The sequence below is a fragment of the Halictus rubicundus genome, unplaced genomic scaffold (genome assembly GCF_050948215.1).
Source record: "Halictus rubicundus isolate RS-2024b unplaced genomic scaffold, iyHalRubi1_principal scaffold0162, whole genome shotgun sequence".
NCBI lineage: Eukaryota > Metazoa > Arthropoda > Insecta > Hymenoptera > Halictidae > Halictus > Halictus rubicundus.
Window position 1 is genome coordinate 128666 of NW_027488703.1, and position 17105 is coordinate 145770.

General features: G+C 44.1%; 1 protein-coding gene across 1 annotated transcript; it reads right to left on the reverse strand.

Moving 5' to 3' along the window:
- Positions 1-7711: 7711 nt before the first annotated feature.
- On the reverse strand, positions 7712-8108 carry LOC143363882 (uncharacterized; the record flags this gene model as incomplete). Its single annotated transcript, XM_076804410.1, has 1 exon — positions 7712-8108. A coding segment is annotated over exon 1 (397 nt), but the record flags the coding sequence as incomplete, so codon positions are not given.
- Between the last annotated feature and the right edge of the window lie 8997 nt (positions 8109-17105).

The following is a 17105-nucleotide window of genomic DNA, read 5'->3' on the forward strand; positions in this document are numbered from 1 at the left end:
AGAGGATAGGATAGGACAGAGGATAGGATAGGAATGAGGATAGGATAGGATTGAGGGTATGATAGGGAATTGGATAGGATTGGCGATAGGATAGGATGGAGGATAGGATAGGATAGGATTGAGGATAGGATAGGATAGAATATAGGATAGGATAGAGGATAGGATAGGATAGAGGAGAGGATAGGATAGAGGATAGGATAGTATTGAGGATAAGATAGGATAGAGGATAGGATAGGATAGAGGATAGGATAGGATAGATTATAGGATATGATAGAGGATAGGATAGTATTGAGGATATGATAGGATAAAGGAGAGGATAGGATAGAGGATGGGATAGGAATGAGGATAGGATAGGATTGCGGATAGGATAGGATAGAGGAAAGGATAGGATAGAGGATACTATAGGATATATTATAGAATAGGAATGAGTATAGGATAGGATTGAGGATAGGATTGGATAGAGGATAGGATAGGATAGAGGATAGGATAGGATTGAGGATACTATAGGATAGATTATAGGATAGGATTGAGGATAGGATAGGAATGAGGATAGGATAGGATAGACGATAGGACAAGATTGAGGATAGGATAGAGGATTGGATATGATAGAAGATCGAATACGATAGAGGATAGGATATGATAGAGGATAGGATAGGATGGAGGATAGGATTGGATTGAGGATAGGATAGAGGATTGGATAGGATAGAAGATAGGATACGATAGAGGATAGGATATGATAGAGGATAGGAAAGGATAGAGGATAAGTGAGGATAGTGGATAGGATAAGATAGAGGATAGGATAGAATAGAGGACAGGATAGGATAGTGGATAAGATAGGATAGAGGATAGGATAGGGTAGAGGACAGGATAGGGAAGAGGATAGGATACGATAGAAGATACGATATTATAGAGGAAAGGATAGGATGGAGGATAGGATACGATAGAGGATACGATAGGATAGAATATAGGATTGGATTGAGGAAAGGATAGGATATAGGATATGATAGGTTTGAGGATAGGATAGCATAGAGGATAGGATAAGTAAGAGGATAGGATAGGATAGAGGATAGAATAGAGGAAAGGATAGGATTGAGGATGGGATATAATAGAGGATAGGATAGGATAGAGGATAGGATAGAATAGAGGACAGGATAGGATAGAGGATAGGATACGATAGAAGATACGATATTATAGAGGAAAGGATAGGATAGAATAGAGGATAGGATAGGATAGAGGATAGGATAGAGGATTGGATAGGATAGACGATAGGATACGATAGAGGATAGGATAGGATAGAATATAGGATTGGATTGAGGAAAGGATAGGATATAGGATAGGATAGGATTGAGGATAGGATAGCATAGAGGATAGGATAAGTAAGAGGATAGGATAGGGTAGAGGATAGGATAGAGGAAAGGATAGGATTGAGGATGGGATATAATAGAGGATAGGATAGGATAGAGGATAGGATAGGATTGAGGATAGGATAGAATAGAGGACAGGATAGGATAGAGGATAGGATAGAGGATTGGATAGGATAGAGGATAGGATATAATAGAGGATAGGATAGGATAGAATATAGGATAGGATTGAGGATAGGATAGAATAGAGGACAGGATAGGATAGAGGATAGGATACGATAGAAGATACGATATTATAGAGGAAAGGATAGGATGGAGGATAGGATACGATCGAGGATACGATAGGATAGAATATAGGATTGGATTGACGAAAGGATAGGATATAGGATAGGATAGGATTGAGGATAGGATAGCATAGAGGATAGGATAAGTAAGAGGATCGGATACGATAGAAGATACGATATTATAGAGGAAAGGATAGGATGGAGGATAGGATACGATCGAGGATACGATAGGATAGAATATAGGATTGGATTGACGAAAGGATAGGATATAGGATAGGATAGGATTGAGGATAGGATAGCATAGAGGATAGGATAAGTAAGAGGATAGGATAGGATAGAGGATAGGATAGAGGAAAGAATAGGATTGAGGATGGGATATAATAGAGGATAGGATAGGATAGAGGATAGGATAGGATTGAGGATAGGATAGAATAGAGGACAGGATAGGATAGAGGATAGGATACGATAGAAGATACGATATTATAGAGGAAAGGATAGGATGGAGGATAGGATAGGATAGAGGATAGGATTGGATAGAGGATAGGATAGAGGATAGGATAGGATAGAGGATAGGATAGAGGATTGGATAGGATAGAGGATAGGATACGATAGAGGATAGGATAGGATAGAATATAGGATAGGATTGAGGATAGGATAGAATAGAGGACAGGATAGGATAGAGGATAGGATACGATAGAAGATACGATATTATAGAGGAAAGGATAGGATGGAGGATAGGATACGATCGAGGATACGATAGGATAGAATATAGGATTGGATTGACGAAAGGATAGGATATAGGATAGGATAGGATTGAGGATAGGATAGCATAGAGGATAGGATAAGTAAGAGGATCGGATACGATAGAAGATACGATATTATAGAGGAAAGGATAGGATGGAGGATAGGATACGATCGAGGATACGATAGGATAGAATATAGGATTGGATTGACGAAAGGATAGGATATAGGATAGGATAGGATTGAGGATAGGATAGCATACAGGATAGGATAAGTAAGAGGATAGGATAGGATAGAGGATAGGATAGAGGAAAGAATAGGATTGAGGATGGGATATAATAGAGGATAGGATAGGATAGAGGATAGGATAGGATTGAGGATAGGATAGAATAGAGGACAGGATAGGATAGAGGATAGGATACGATAGAAGATACGATATTATAGAGGAAAGGATAGGATGGAGGATAGGATAGGATAGAGGATAGGATTGGATAGAGGATAGGATAGAGGATAGGATAGGATAGAGGATAGGATAGAGGATTGGATAGGATAGAGGATAGGATACGATAGAGGATAGGATAGGATAGCATATAGGATTGGATTGAGGAAAGGACAGGATATAGGATAGGATAGGATTGAGGATAGGATAGCATAGAGGATAGGATAAGTAAGAGGATAGGATAGGATAGATAATAGGATAGAGGAAAGGATAGGATTGAGGATGGGATATAATAGAGGATAGGATAGGATACAGGATAGGATAGGATACAGGATAGGATAGGATTGAGGATAGGATAGAATAGAGGACAGGATAGGATAGAGGATAGGATACGATAGAAGATACGATATTATAGAGGAAAGGATAGGATGGAGGATAGGATAGGATAGAGGATAGGGTTGGATAGAGGATAGGATAGAGGATTGGATAGGATAGAGGATAGGATATAATAGAGGATAGGATAGGATAGAATATAGGATAGGATTGAGGATAGGATAGAATAGAGGACAGTGAAGGAACAGGATTATGTAAGGCGGGTGCCTTACAATAAACGCTCAAAATCAGGCGTACGTGACTGAGTCGTTTATTTACCAATTGAATGATGTCGCGAGAGCGTCCGAGGTGGTTCAATTAAACTCACGATTCACTTGACTCGCGATTGAACTTGGGCTGCGGTTTTTACAGCGACCGGACTGCGACACGACTCTAAGTAACTCGGCGGAGAATCGGCTGTGACTCTTTCGTGGCGGTAGTCTCTGCCTTATATTCTCGAAAATGCTTGTCGGCTGATTGGTGGAAGTCCTTGCGAGGAACTTCCACCAATCCGTGCATTTTGCATAACACGCCCACGTTCCACGCCTCTCGTGCGTGAGAAGGGTGAGCGTGTCGTGCTGTTAAAAATCTAATTTTGGTGATGCAGCGGGGTGTCTTCCGGGCCCCGTGCTAAGTGCGGTACGTGACTGCTGGCTTACGTCAACGGACCCAGCTTTCCTGGGTGATAGAAACCAGGCACGCGTCGCTGGGACACTCTAGGCTGGAGACCCTTAGACTACCCAAAATTTATGGCGTCCACTTGCGCTATTGAGTTCGTCGCTAGGAACTACAAGGACACATCTGTCCGCTAAGTGGCCAAAAACGTTAAAGACGTTTTCTCACAAATAGCGTCTTATGCTGTGCAAACCATAAATCTTTCTTGGTGCTGGTGCGCTGAAGATTTCTCTTCCGGCGCCCCGCTAGCCGCTACATCACCCCCTTACCAGTGCTAACGCTATCCTAACTTAATCCTAATTACCGGGTAATCTATACCTATTCTTATTGTAGCTGGCTATTTACAAAATGTACAATATATATACAACGTGGCAAGGTTGTCTCACGTTCCGACCTGCAGGTAGTCAGGAAATCTAACGCGTCTACCTGAGCGCGTGTGGACAGGTACCTGCGCGGGGGTCGGCTCGGTCGTCGGTTGCGAGTCTTTGTATCGTACGGTCTCGTCACCGTTTACCGTGTACGCGGGTTTAAGGCGGTCAATGGTTACCGTTGTGTCTTTTCCGCGCACTCGAATCTTGAAATTCTTCCCGTTACGCGAAATAACTGGGAAAGGTCCTTCGTACGCGTTTTGCAATGGGGTCCGCGTTGCGTCGGTACGAAGGTACACGTGGGTGGCGGTCGCTAGGTCTTTGTAGACAAACACTTTGTTGCCACCATGACGCGATCCCGGCACCGGGCGAACGTCGCGGAAGTGTTCGCGTAACTGCCTCACCATGCTCGCGGGGTCTTCGTTGCTCGCCGTGTTGGTAAAAAATTCGGCAGGTAGCCGAACGCTCTCGCCATAGACGAGCTCTGCCGTTGATGCCAGCAGGTCGTCCCGATACGCTGCCCTAATACCTAAAAGTACTACGGGCAACGCATCGGTCCAACGTTGCGTGCCGTGGCACTTTATGGCAGCTTTGAGCTGTCTATGGAAGCGCTCGACCATGCCGTTTGCCGCCGGATGATAGGCTGCAGTTCGAATATGCTTCGCGCCTAACAAATTGCTCAGGTGTTGGAACAACTGCGATTCGAACTGCCTACCCTGGTCCGTTGTGATCCGGATGGGGGTACCGAATCTAGCCACCCATCCGGCGACAAACTCTTTCGCTACCGTTTCTGCCTCGATATTGGCGATCGGAAAGGCTTCGGGCCAACGCGTGAAGCGATCGACGCATGTGAGGCAGTATCTTTTGCCGTCTGATATCGGTAGCGGGCCCACCAAATCGAGATGGATGTGCTCGAATCTGGCGGACGGCGCTTTGAATTCCGATATCGGGCTGAAGACATGTCTACTCGTTTTAGCGCGCTGACATTCGGTACAACTGCGAGCCCAAGCGCGACAGTCGCGTTCTATCGACGGCCAAACAAATATCTGTTTGCAGAGTTTCGCGGTGGCCTTGATACCTGGATGGGCGCACTTATGGACAGCTGAGAACGCGTGTCGGCGAAACGGTGCTGTTACGAATGGGCGCGCGACATTCGTTGACACGTCGCAATAGACTTCGACGTCGCTGTCGATTAATTTGACGCGCTTGAGCGTTAATGAGGTGTCGGACGCGGTTAAGAACTTGTCGACTTCTTCGTCGTTTTCTTGCGAACGAGCTAATTCCGCGTAGTCTATAGTCGACGCGATGGATTCGATTCGCGATAGTGCGTCCGCCACCTCATTATCTTTGCCGCTGATGTGCCGAATGTCAGTGGTGAACTGGCCTACGTAATCCAGATACCGAAACTGTCGAGGGGAACATTTGTCGGATCTCTGGTTGAACGCGAAAGTCAGAGGTTTATGATCGGTGTATATCGTGAACGAACGACCTTCGACCATATGTCGGAATTTCTTAACCGCTGTATATATCGCTAGAAGTTCGCGATCGTATGCGCTGTAGTTACGCTGTGCGGGCGACATGGATTTCGTATGGAAGGCTAGTGGCCTCCACGAATTTCCTTGTCGCTGTTGCAGCGTTGCTCCGATCGCGAAATCCGACGCATCCACAATAATCGCGAGTTGCGAACGACTCGATGGATGCGTTAGTAGCGTAGCGTTGGCAAGTGCATCTTTGGATGCTTGAAACGCTGTTTCCGCTTCACCTGACCATTGGATCGGGGCGTTGCCTTTCGCCGTCCGACCGCTGAGCAGGTGGTGAAGCGGTGTTTGTACCGCCGCGGCGTTAGGTATGAACCGTCTATAAAAGTTTAACATACCGAGGAACCTACGGAGCTGTTTCGCGGTCTCTGGTTTCGGAAATTCGTTTATGGCCTTTACTTTTTCAGGTAGAGGCCTCGTGCCGTTGCCGTTCACAATATACCCGAGAAACTTGACTTCGGTAGCGGCGAATACGCATTTGCTCGGGTTGACGATGACACCGTACTCGTTAAGCCGCTCGAGGAGTTGACGCAGATGTTCCATATGCTCGTCTTCATCGACTGACGCTACTAGAATATCGTCTAGATACGCATAGCAAAAATCGAAACCGCGTAAGACGGTGTCGATGAAGCGTTGAAACGTCTGCGCCGCGTTGCGCAAACCGAACGGCATGACGGTGTACTCGTACAACCCGAACGGCGTCGTTACCGCGGTCTTCGGAATATCGCGAGGGTTTACCGGTATCTGGTGGTACGCGCGGACCAGGTCTAACGTAGTAAACACTGTCTTCCCTGCTAATGTTCGCGCGAAGTCCTCGATATGTGGTATGGGATACCGGTCGGGGATCGTGCGAGCGTTTAAGGTCCTGTAATCGCCGCAGGGCCGCCATCCGTTGTCCTTCTTCTGCACCATGTGTAGGGCAGAAGCCCACTGGCTTTTAGAAGGACGGATGTGACCCCGAGATAACAGTTCCTCGAACTCTGCGCGAGCGACCTTGTACATATCGGTGGACAATCGGCGGGTCTTACAATACGCGGGAGTGCCGGGAGTCGTTACAATATGATGTACAACATCGTGTTTGACTTGCCTAGGAGTCGCTGTGGGTCGGGTCACGTCGGGAAACTGGGCTAGCAGCTGGTGGTAGCGTGAGTTCCCCGCGATGGTCCGGATGGAGTCCGTGAAACCCACGACGGTGCGTCCCGTTGTCGTCCGTGATGTCGTCTGGTCGATCAGGCGTCGTCGCCTGAGGTCCACCAGTAGGCCGTAGCGCGTGAGGAAGTCGGCGCCAATGATGGGTTTTCCCACGTCGGCGATGATGAACCTCCACTGGAAGGCCCTCCGTAGTCCCAGGTTGAGGTCCATCACGCGGATGCCGTAGGTGCCGATCGTCGATCCGTTTGCCGCAACCATCTCGTATGACGTCTTGCTGACTCGGCCTTTGACGAGTGTGCGTGGATACACACAAAGGTCCGAGCCAGTGTCGACGAGGTATTCGGTCTTCGTCACTTTGTCCGTGACGAAGAGGCGGCAGGTGGATGTTCCGTCACTGGCTGCCGCGGTCAGTGTCGGAGGGATTCGTTTCCCGCATACGAACACGGCTGGCGGCATTTGGTGGACTCCTTCCCAAACCTCTGGTGGTACCAGCAGACGTTCTCCGTCTTACGCGATGACCTGGACGAAGACCGACTCCGTCTGGGCGTCCTGCTTCCCTTGTGACTGCAAGGTCGGGATGTTTCGGCGATTCGAAGCTCCAGTTTCTCCAATCGGTCGATCAGGAGCTCTGCCAGGCGGTCGGACTGCGTTGGGGCCGACGTGCTGGCTACCTGGGCTGGCTGCACCTCCGCGTGGATCTGGTCGGCTATCTCGGCTAGCTTGCTTAATGGCAGGTCTGACTGAGCCGAGACGATGGCTCTGGTCACGCTGGGTAGTCTACCTGACCACAGGGTCCGCAGGAACTCGTCGCTGACTGTGGTACCTGCGAGGTTCCGCATATGGCGTAAGAATTGCGACGGGGTTCGGTCGCCTATTTCCTCCTGCTCCAGCAGCTGCCGGATCCTTTTTCCTTGGGTCGCCGACAGCCTCTTCAGAAGTTCGGACCTTAGTGTCCCATACTTGTTGGCCTCCGGTGGGTTTATAAAAATGTCCTGCACTTCCACCGCGTATTTGTCCTCGAGCTGAGACAGTATGTAATCAAATTTTGTCGTGTCAGCTGTAATCCCGTCTAGGGCGAACTGTGCCTCGATTTGGCGGAACCACAGTTCGGGTTGCTCAGGCCAGAAAGGTGGGATCCTGATGGCGACCTTGCTGACTTCTGGCGTCGTTGTCTCCATTTCAATATCACTGCACTACACGCACTTCGAGAGAAAAAAAAAATGCGCGTGATGCGACTCAGTCACCCTGATCACGTCGGGGTCACCAATTAAGGAACAGGATTATGTAAGGCGGGTGCCTTACAATAAATGCTCAAAATCAGGCGTACGTGACTGAGTCGTTTATTTACCAATTGAATGATGTCGCGAGAGCGTCCGAGGTGGTTCAATTAAACTCACGATTCACTTGACTCGCGATTGAACTTGGGCTGCGGTTTTTACAGCGACCGGACTGCGACACGACTCTAAGTAACTCGGCGGAGAATCGGCTGTGACTCTTTCGTGACGGTAGTCTCTGCCTTATATTCTCGAAAATGCTTGTCGGCTGATTGGTGGAAGTCCTTGCGAGGAACTTCCACCAATCCGTGCATTTTGCATAACACGCCCACGTTCCACGCCTCTCGTGCGTGAGAAGGGTGAGCGTGTCGTGCTGTTAAAAATCTAATTTTGGTGATGCAGCGGGGTGTCTTCCGGGCCCCGTGCTAAGTGCGGTACGTGACTGCTGGCTTACGTCAACGGGCCCAGCTTTCCCGGGTGATAGAAACCAGGCACGCGTCGCTGGGACACTCTAGGCTGGAGACCCTTAGACTACCCAAAATTTATGGCGTCCACTTGCGCTATTGAGTTCGTCGCTAGGAACTACAAGGACACATCTGTCCGCTAAGTGGCCAAAAACGTTAAAGACGTTTTCTCACAAATAGCGTCTTATGCTGTGCAAACCATAAATCTTTCTTGGTGCTGGTGCGCTGACGATTTCTCTTCCGGCGCCCCGCTAGCCGCTACAACAGGATAGGATAGAGGATAGGATAGGATAGAGGATAGTATAGGATAAAGGATAATATAGGATAGAGGATAGGATAGGATTGAGGATAGGATTGGATAGAGGATAGGATAGGATAGAGGATAGGATAGGATAGAGGATAGGATAGGATTGAGGATAGGATACGATAGAAGATACGATATTATAGAGGAAAGGATAGGATGGAGGATAGGATAGGATAGAGGATAGGATTGGATAGAGGATAGGATAGAGGATAGGATAGGATAGAGGATAGGATAGAGGATTGGATAGGATAGAGGATAGGATACGATAGAGGATAGGATAGGATAGAATATAGAATTGGATTGAGGAAAGGATAGGATATAGGATAGGATAGGATTGAGGATAGGATAGCATAGAGGATAGGATAAGTAAGAGGATAGGATAGGATAGAGGATAGGATAGAGGAAAGGATAGGATTGAGGATGGGATATAATAGAGGATAGGATAGGATAGAGGATAGGATAGGATTGAGGATAGGATAGAATAGAGGACAGGATAGGATAGAGGATAGGATACGATAGAAGATACGATATTATAGAGGAAAGGATAGGATGGAGGATAGGATACGATAGAGGATACGATAGGATAGAATATAGGATTGGATTGACGAAAGGATAGGATATAGGATAGGATAGGATTGAGGATAGGATAGCATAGAGGATAGGATAAGTAAGAGGATAGGATAGGATAGAGGATAGAATAGAGGAAAGGATAGGATTGAGGATGGGATATAATAGAGGATAGGATAGGATAGAGGATAGGATAGGATTGAGGATAGGATAGAATAGAGGACAGGATAGGATAGAGGATAGGATACGATAGAAGATACGATATTATAGAGGAAAGGATAGGATGGAGGATAGGATAGGATAGAGGATAGGGTTGGATAGAGGATAGGATAGAGGATTGGATAGGATAGAGGATAGGATATAATAGAGGATAGGATAGGATAGAATATAGGATAGGATTGAGGATACGATAGAATAGGGGACAGGATAGGATAGAGGATAGGATAGGATAGAGGATACTATAGGATAAAGGATAATATAGGATAGAGGATAGGATAGGATAGAGGATAGGATAGGATTGAGGATAGGATAGCATAGAGGACAGGATAGGATAGTGGATAGGATACGATAGAAGATACGATATTATAGAGGAAAGGATAGGATGGAGGATAGGATAGGATAGAGGATAGGGTTGGATAGAGGATAGGATAGAGGATTGGATAGGATAAAGGATAGGATACGATAGAGGATAGGATAGGATAGAATATAGGATTGGATTGAGGAAAGGATAGGATATAGGATAGGATAGGATTGAGGATAGGATAGCATAGAGGAAAGGATAGGATTGAGGATGGGATATTATAGAGGAAAGGATAGGATGGAGGTTAGGATAGGGTAGAGGATAGGATTGGATAGAGGATAGGATAGGATAGAGGATAGGATTGCATAGAGAGCGAATCGAAATCTCACCGAGCTAACATCGTAAGAGAGCATAGAAACGCGAAAATTTCAACCGCACTCGCGAGTTTTACTTTAATTTATTCTTACTCGAAATAATAAGTATGAGTATATATAAAAGTAAAAAGTGAGTGGAAAATTCAAAACCAAAAGGACTATAAAGCCAAAACGCGAATAAAGACGCGATTCACGCGGAGTTCGGGTTAAAAACCCCTCAGGGGCGGATAAACTCCTAAGAGGAAAATAACTTGAAAGAAAATAGCGGATCATCAACTATAGAATCTCGAAAAACCAAACGCGAACATCTGAAAAAGAAAAAGAAAAGATTAAACTCTTAAAATTAAATCGGGTACACTTACGTGAAAATAAGATACTTCCAGCAAAATCCGGGAAACGGGAGTGCCGAAAAACTGCATATACCTGAAAAGAAAGAAATAGAAAAAGACTAGAAGTTTTTAAAAATAGTAGAGATGTCAATTAAATTTTAAAAATAAATAAATAATTAAAACCGGTGAAATAACAGTGTTAGAAAACGAACAATTACACTCGATAGATTAATACCAAGTGGACTATAAAGCAGTTTAGAATTTCCAAGTGTCAAGTGACGAGAGAGATAGAGAGAAAATACATAGAACAAGAGAGGATAGAGAACACCCGAAAGGCCAAGCCAAGAAGTTCACACAACGTGAGGGGTCGGTCGGACGGTGTTATCTAAAGTAAGGTAGGAACTAGAAGAGTTAAAACCGCAGAGGGATAACCAGTAGTAATTATACACCGGATATAAAGTCTTAGGAGAAAGAGATAGAACTCGGGTAAAATACAAAAATAGACCGATCTCAATAAAATTTTAGGGCCGCCCATTTCGAAGGGTGGCGAGTCGAAGGGGGTCGGAAAGGAGAAAACTTTTTTGCTCTGCACCCACCCATTTCGGAGATATAGCGATTAGCAGGCTTATTTTACGGAAATTAGGGAAACGGACCAGACGAAAGTAAAGTGCTCGCCCGTACCGTTACAACGAGCCGCTGAACGCCGGAATCGGTGAAAGTTGAAAATTAGCGTGCATACCGGGTGACCAAATAATTTCGGATCCTAAAAAATCTGAGTACGTGGGTCGACTCGGTAGGGGAATCTAAGGGGTGTCTGTGATCTGGGGAACGAAGTTCCCCAAGGCAAAAAATTTGTCGAAACCCCCACCCCCCCTTTTCGAGATAACAACACGGACAAGGGGAAGGAGCTGATTCTCGAAAAAACTTTCAACGAGGCAAGTTACGCATTCAACGAGGGCTTTACAAACATATAAGAATAAGTGGGGGTCAACTATCCAAAAACCCCCACTTCCCTCTTGCGAAATCCAGAAATTAGCAGAATTTTAGCATTTCTTAGCGTTGTTTCGTCACTTTCAGACGATTTTAGATAATTCGAAGCGATTTTAGAATTTTTCCCGTCGATCGCACGAGATTTTTTCAAAAATTCTTACAATTTTGCGAATTTCGTCAAATTTTCGTAGCTAGTAGGTAGAGAGAATATCGTAGCCGCTAAGTAGATTTCTGCGGACCTCGGCGATTCTGTGCGAATTTTAGATAAGATAGGTTAGGTTAATAGAAAAAATTAGAATTACAACTGTTTGTGTTGGTTTTTTGGTTTTTGGTTAATAATACGATACGATAGGATAGAGGGTAGGATAGGATAGAGGGTAGGATAGGATAGAGGATACGATAGAGGATAGGATAGAGGATAGGATAGGATAGGATAGAGAATAGGATAGGATACATGGTATTACAGGGTAGAGGATAGGATAGGGTAGAGGATAGAATACAGGATTGGATAGGATAGAGGATAGGAAACGATAGAGGATAGGATAGGATAGAGTATAGGATTGGATTGAGGATAGGATAGGATAGAGGATAGAATAGGATAGAGGATAGGATAGGATAGAGGATAGGATAGGATAGAGTATAGGATAGGATAGAGGATAGGATAGGATAGAGGATAGGATAGAGGATAGGATAGAGGATAGGATAGGATAGGATAGGATAGAGAATAGGATAGGATACATGGTATTATAGGGTAGAGGATAGGATAGGGTAGAGGATAGGATAGGGGATTGGATAGGATAGAGGATAGGATAGGATAGAGCATACGATAGTGGATAGGATAGGATAGAGGATAGGATAGGATAGAGTATATTATTGGATTGAGTATATTATTGGATTGAGGATAGGATAGGATAGTGGATAGGATAAGATAGAGGATAGGAGAGGATAGAGGATAGGATATGGGATTGGTTAGGATAGAGGATATAATAGGATAGAGGATAGGATACGATAGAGGATAGGATTGGATTGAGGATGGGATAGGATAGAGGATAGGATACGATAGAGGATAGGGTAGAGGATAGGAAAGAGGAAAGGATAGGATTGAGGATGGGATAGGATAGCGGATAGGATAGGATAGAGGATAGGATAGGATTGAAGATAGGATAGCATAGAGGATAGAATAGGATTGAGGATAGGATAGGATAGAGGATAGGATAGGATAGAGGATAGGATAAGTAAGAGGATAGGATAGGATAGAGGATAGAATAGGATAGAGGATAGGATAGCATACAGGATAGGATAGGATAGACGATAGGATAGGATAGATGATAGAATAGGATAGAGGATAGGATAGCATACAGGATAGGATAGGATAGAGGATAGGATACGATCGAGCATACGATACTACAGAGGAAAGGATACGATAGAGGATAGGATAGGATAGAGGATAGGATAGAGGAAAGGATAGGATTGAGGATGGGATATAATAGAGGATAGGATAGGATAGAGGATGGGATAGGATTGAGGATAGGATAGAATAGAGGACAGGATAGGATAGAGGATAGGATACGATAGAAGATACGATATTATAGAGGAAAGGATAGGATGGAGGTTAGGATAGGGTAGAGGATAGGATTGGATAGAGGATAGGATAGGATAGAGGATAGGATTGCATAGAGGATAGGATAAGTAAGAGGATAGGATAGGATAGAGGATAGGATAGGATAGAGGATAGGATAGGATAGAGTATAGGATTGGATTGAGGATAGGATAGGATAGAGGATAGAATAGGATAGAGGATAGGATAGGATAGAGGATAGGATAGGATAGAGTATAGGATAGGATAGAGGATAGGATAGGATAGAGGATAGGATAGAGGATAGGATAGGGTAGAGGATAGGATAGGGGATTGGATAGGATAGAGGATATTACAGGATAGAGGATAGGATTGAATTGAGGATAGGATTGAATAGAGGATAGGATAGGATAGAGAATTTGATAGGATAGAGGATTGGATAGGATAGAGGATAGGATAGGGGATTGATAGGATAGAGATTAGGATGGGATAGAGGATATTATAGGATAGAGGATAGGATAGGATAGAGGATAGGATAGGATAGAGGATAGGAAACGATAGAGGATAGGATAGGATAGAGGATAGGATAGGATAGAGGATAGGATAGGATAGAGGATATGATAGGATAGAGGATAGGATAGGATAAGGATAGGATAGGATAGAGGATAGGATAGGATAGAGGATCGGATAGGATAGAGGATAGGATAGGATAGGATAGAGGATAGGATAGGATAGGATAGAGGATAGAATAGGATAGGATAGAGGATATTACAGGATAGAGGGTAGGATTGAATTGAGGATAGGATTGGATAGAGGATAGGAGAGTATAGAGGATAGGATAGGATAGAGGGTAGGATAGGATAGAGGATAGGATAGGATAGAGGATAGGATAGGATAGAGGATAGGATAGGATAGAGGATCGGATAGGATAGAGGATAGGATAGGATAGAGGATAGGATAGGATAGAGGATAGGATAGGATAGAGGATAGGATAGGATAGAGGATAGGATAGGATAGAGGATAGGATAGGATAGAGGATAGGATAGGATAGAGGATAGGATAGGATAGAGGATAGGATAGGATAGAGAATAGGATAGGATAGAGGATAGGATAGGATAGAGGATAGGATAGGATAGAGGATATTACAGGATAGAGGATAGGATTGAATTGAGGATAGGATTGGATAGAGGATAGGATAGGATAGAGAATTTGATAGGATAGAGGATTGGATAGGATAGAGGATAGGATAGGGGATTGATAGGATAGAGATTAGGATGGGATAGAGCATATTATAGGATAGAGGATAGGATAGGATAGAGGATATGATAAGATAGAGGATAGGATAGAATAGAGGACAGGATAGGATAGAGGATAAATTAGGATAGAGGATAGGATAGGATAGAGAATAGGATAGGATAGAGGATAGGTTAGGATTGAGGATAGGATAGGATTAAGGATAGGATATGGGATAGGATAGGATAGAGTATAGGATTGGATAGTGGATCGGATAGGATAGAGCATACGATAGAGGATAGGATAGGATAGGATAGAGAATAGGATAGGATACATGGTATTACAGGGTAGAGGATAGGATAGGGGATTGGATAGGATAGAGTATAGGATAGGATAGAGCATACGATAGGATAGAGGATAGGATAGGAGAGAGGATAGGATGGTATAGAGTATAGGATAGGATTTCATAAATGATAGGATAGGATAGAGGATAGGATAGAATTGAGGATATGATAGAATTGGGGATAGGATAGCATAGAGGATAGGATAGAATACGGGATACGATAGGATTGAGGCTAGGATAGGATAGAGGATACGATAGGATAGAGGGTAGGATAGGATAGAGGGTAGGATAGGATAGAGGATACGATAGAGGATAGGATAGAGGATAGGATAGGATAGGATAGAGTATAGGATAGGATACATGGTATTACAGGGTAGAGGATAGGATAGGGTAGAGGATAGAATACAGGATTGGATAGGATAGAGGATAGGAAACGATAGAGGATAGGATAGGATAGAGTATAGGATTGGATTGAGGATAGGATAGGATAGAGGATAGAATAGGATAGAGGATAGGATAGGATAGAGGATAGGATAGGATAGAGTATAGGATAGGATAGAGGATAGGATAGGATAGAGGATAGGATAGAGGATAGGATAGAGGATAGGATAGAGGATAGGATAGGATAGGATAGAGAATAGGATAGGATACATGGTATTATAGGGTAGAGGATAGGATAGGGTAGAGGATAGGATAGGGGATTGGATAGGATAGAGGATAGGATAGGATAGAGCATACGATAGTGGATAGGATAGGATAGAGGATAGGATAGGATAGAGTATATTATTGGATTGAGTATATTATTGGATTGAGGATAGGATAGGATAGTGGATAGGATAAGATAGAGGATAGGAGAGGATAGAGGATAGGATATGGGATTGGTTAGGATAGAGGATATAATAGGATAGAGGATAGGATACGATAGAGGATAGGATTGGATTGAGGATGGGATAGGATAGAGGATAGGATACGATAGAGGATAGGGTAGAGGATAGGAAAGAGGAAAGGATAGGATTGAGGATGGGATAGGATAGCGGATAGGATAGGATAGAGGATAGGATAGGATTGAAGATAGGATAGCATAGAGGATAGAATAGGATTGAGGATAGGATAGGATAGAGGATAGGATAGGATAGAGGATAGGATAAGTAAGAGGATAGGATAGGATAGAGGATAGAATAGGATAGAGGATAGGATAGCATACAGGATAGGATAGGATAGACGATAGGATAGGATAGATGATAGAATAGGATAGAGGATAGGATAGCATACAGGATAGGATAGGATAGAGGATAGGATACGATCGAGCATACGATACTACAGAGGAAAGGATACGATAGAGGATAGGATAGGATAGAGGATAGGATAGAGGAAAGGATAGGATTGAGGATGGGATATAATAGAGGATAGGATAGGATAGAGGATGGGATAGGATTGAGGATAGGATAGAATAGAGGACAGGATAGGATAGAGGATAGGATACGATAGAAGATACGATATTATAGAGGAAAGGATAGGATGGAGGTTAGGATAGGGTAGAGGATAGGATTGGATAGAGGATAGGATAGGATAGAGGATAGGATTGCATAGAGGATAGGATAAGTAAGAGGATAGGATAGGTTAGAGGATAGGATAGAGGAAAGGATAGGATTGAGGATGGGATAGGAAAGAGGATAGGATAGAATAGAGGATAGGATAGGATAGGATAGAGGATAGGATACGATAGAGGATAGGATAGGATGGAGGATAGGATAGGATTGAGGCTAGGATAGGATAGAGGATAGGATACGATAGAGGATAGGATAGGATAGAGGATAGGATAGGATAGAGGATAGGATAGGATAGTGGATAGGATAGAGGATTGGATAGGATAGAGGATAGGAAACGATAGAGGATAGGATAGGATAGAGTATAGGATTGGATTGAGGATAGGATAGGATAGAGGATAGAATAGGATAGAGGATAGGATAGGATAGAGGATAGGATAGGATAGAGTATAGGATAGGATAGAGGATAGGATAGGATAGAGGATAGGATAGAGGATAGGATAGGGTAGAGGATAGGATAGGGGATTGGATAGGATAGAGGATATTACAGGATAGAGGATAGGATTGAATTGAGGATAGGATTGAATAGAGGATAGGATAGGATAGAGAATTTGATAGGATAGAGGATTGGATAGGATAGAGGATAGGATAGGG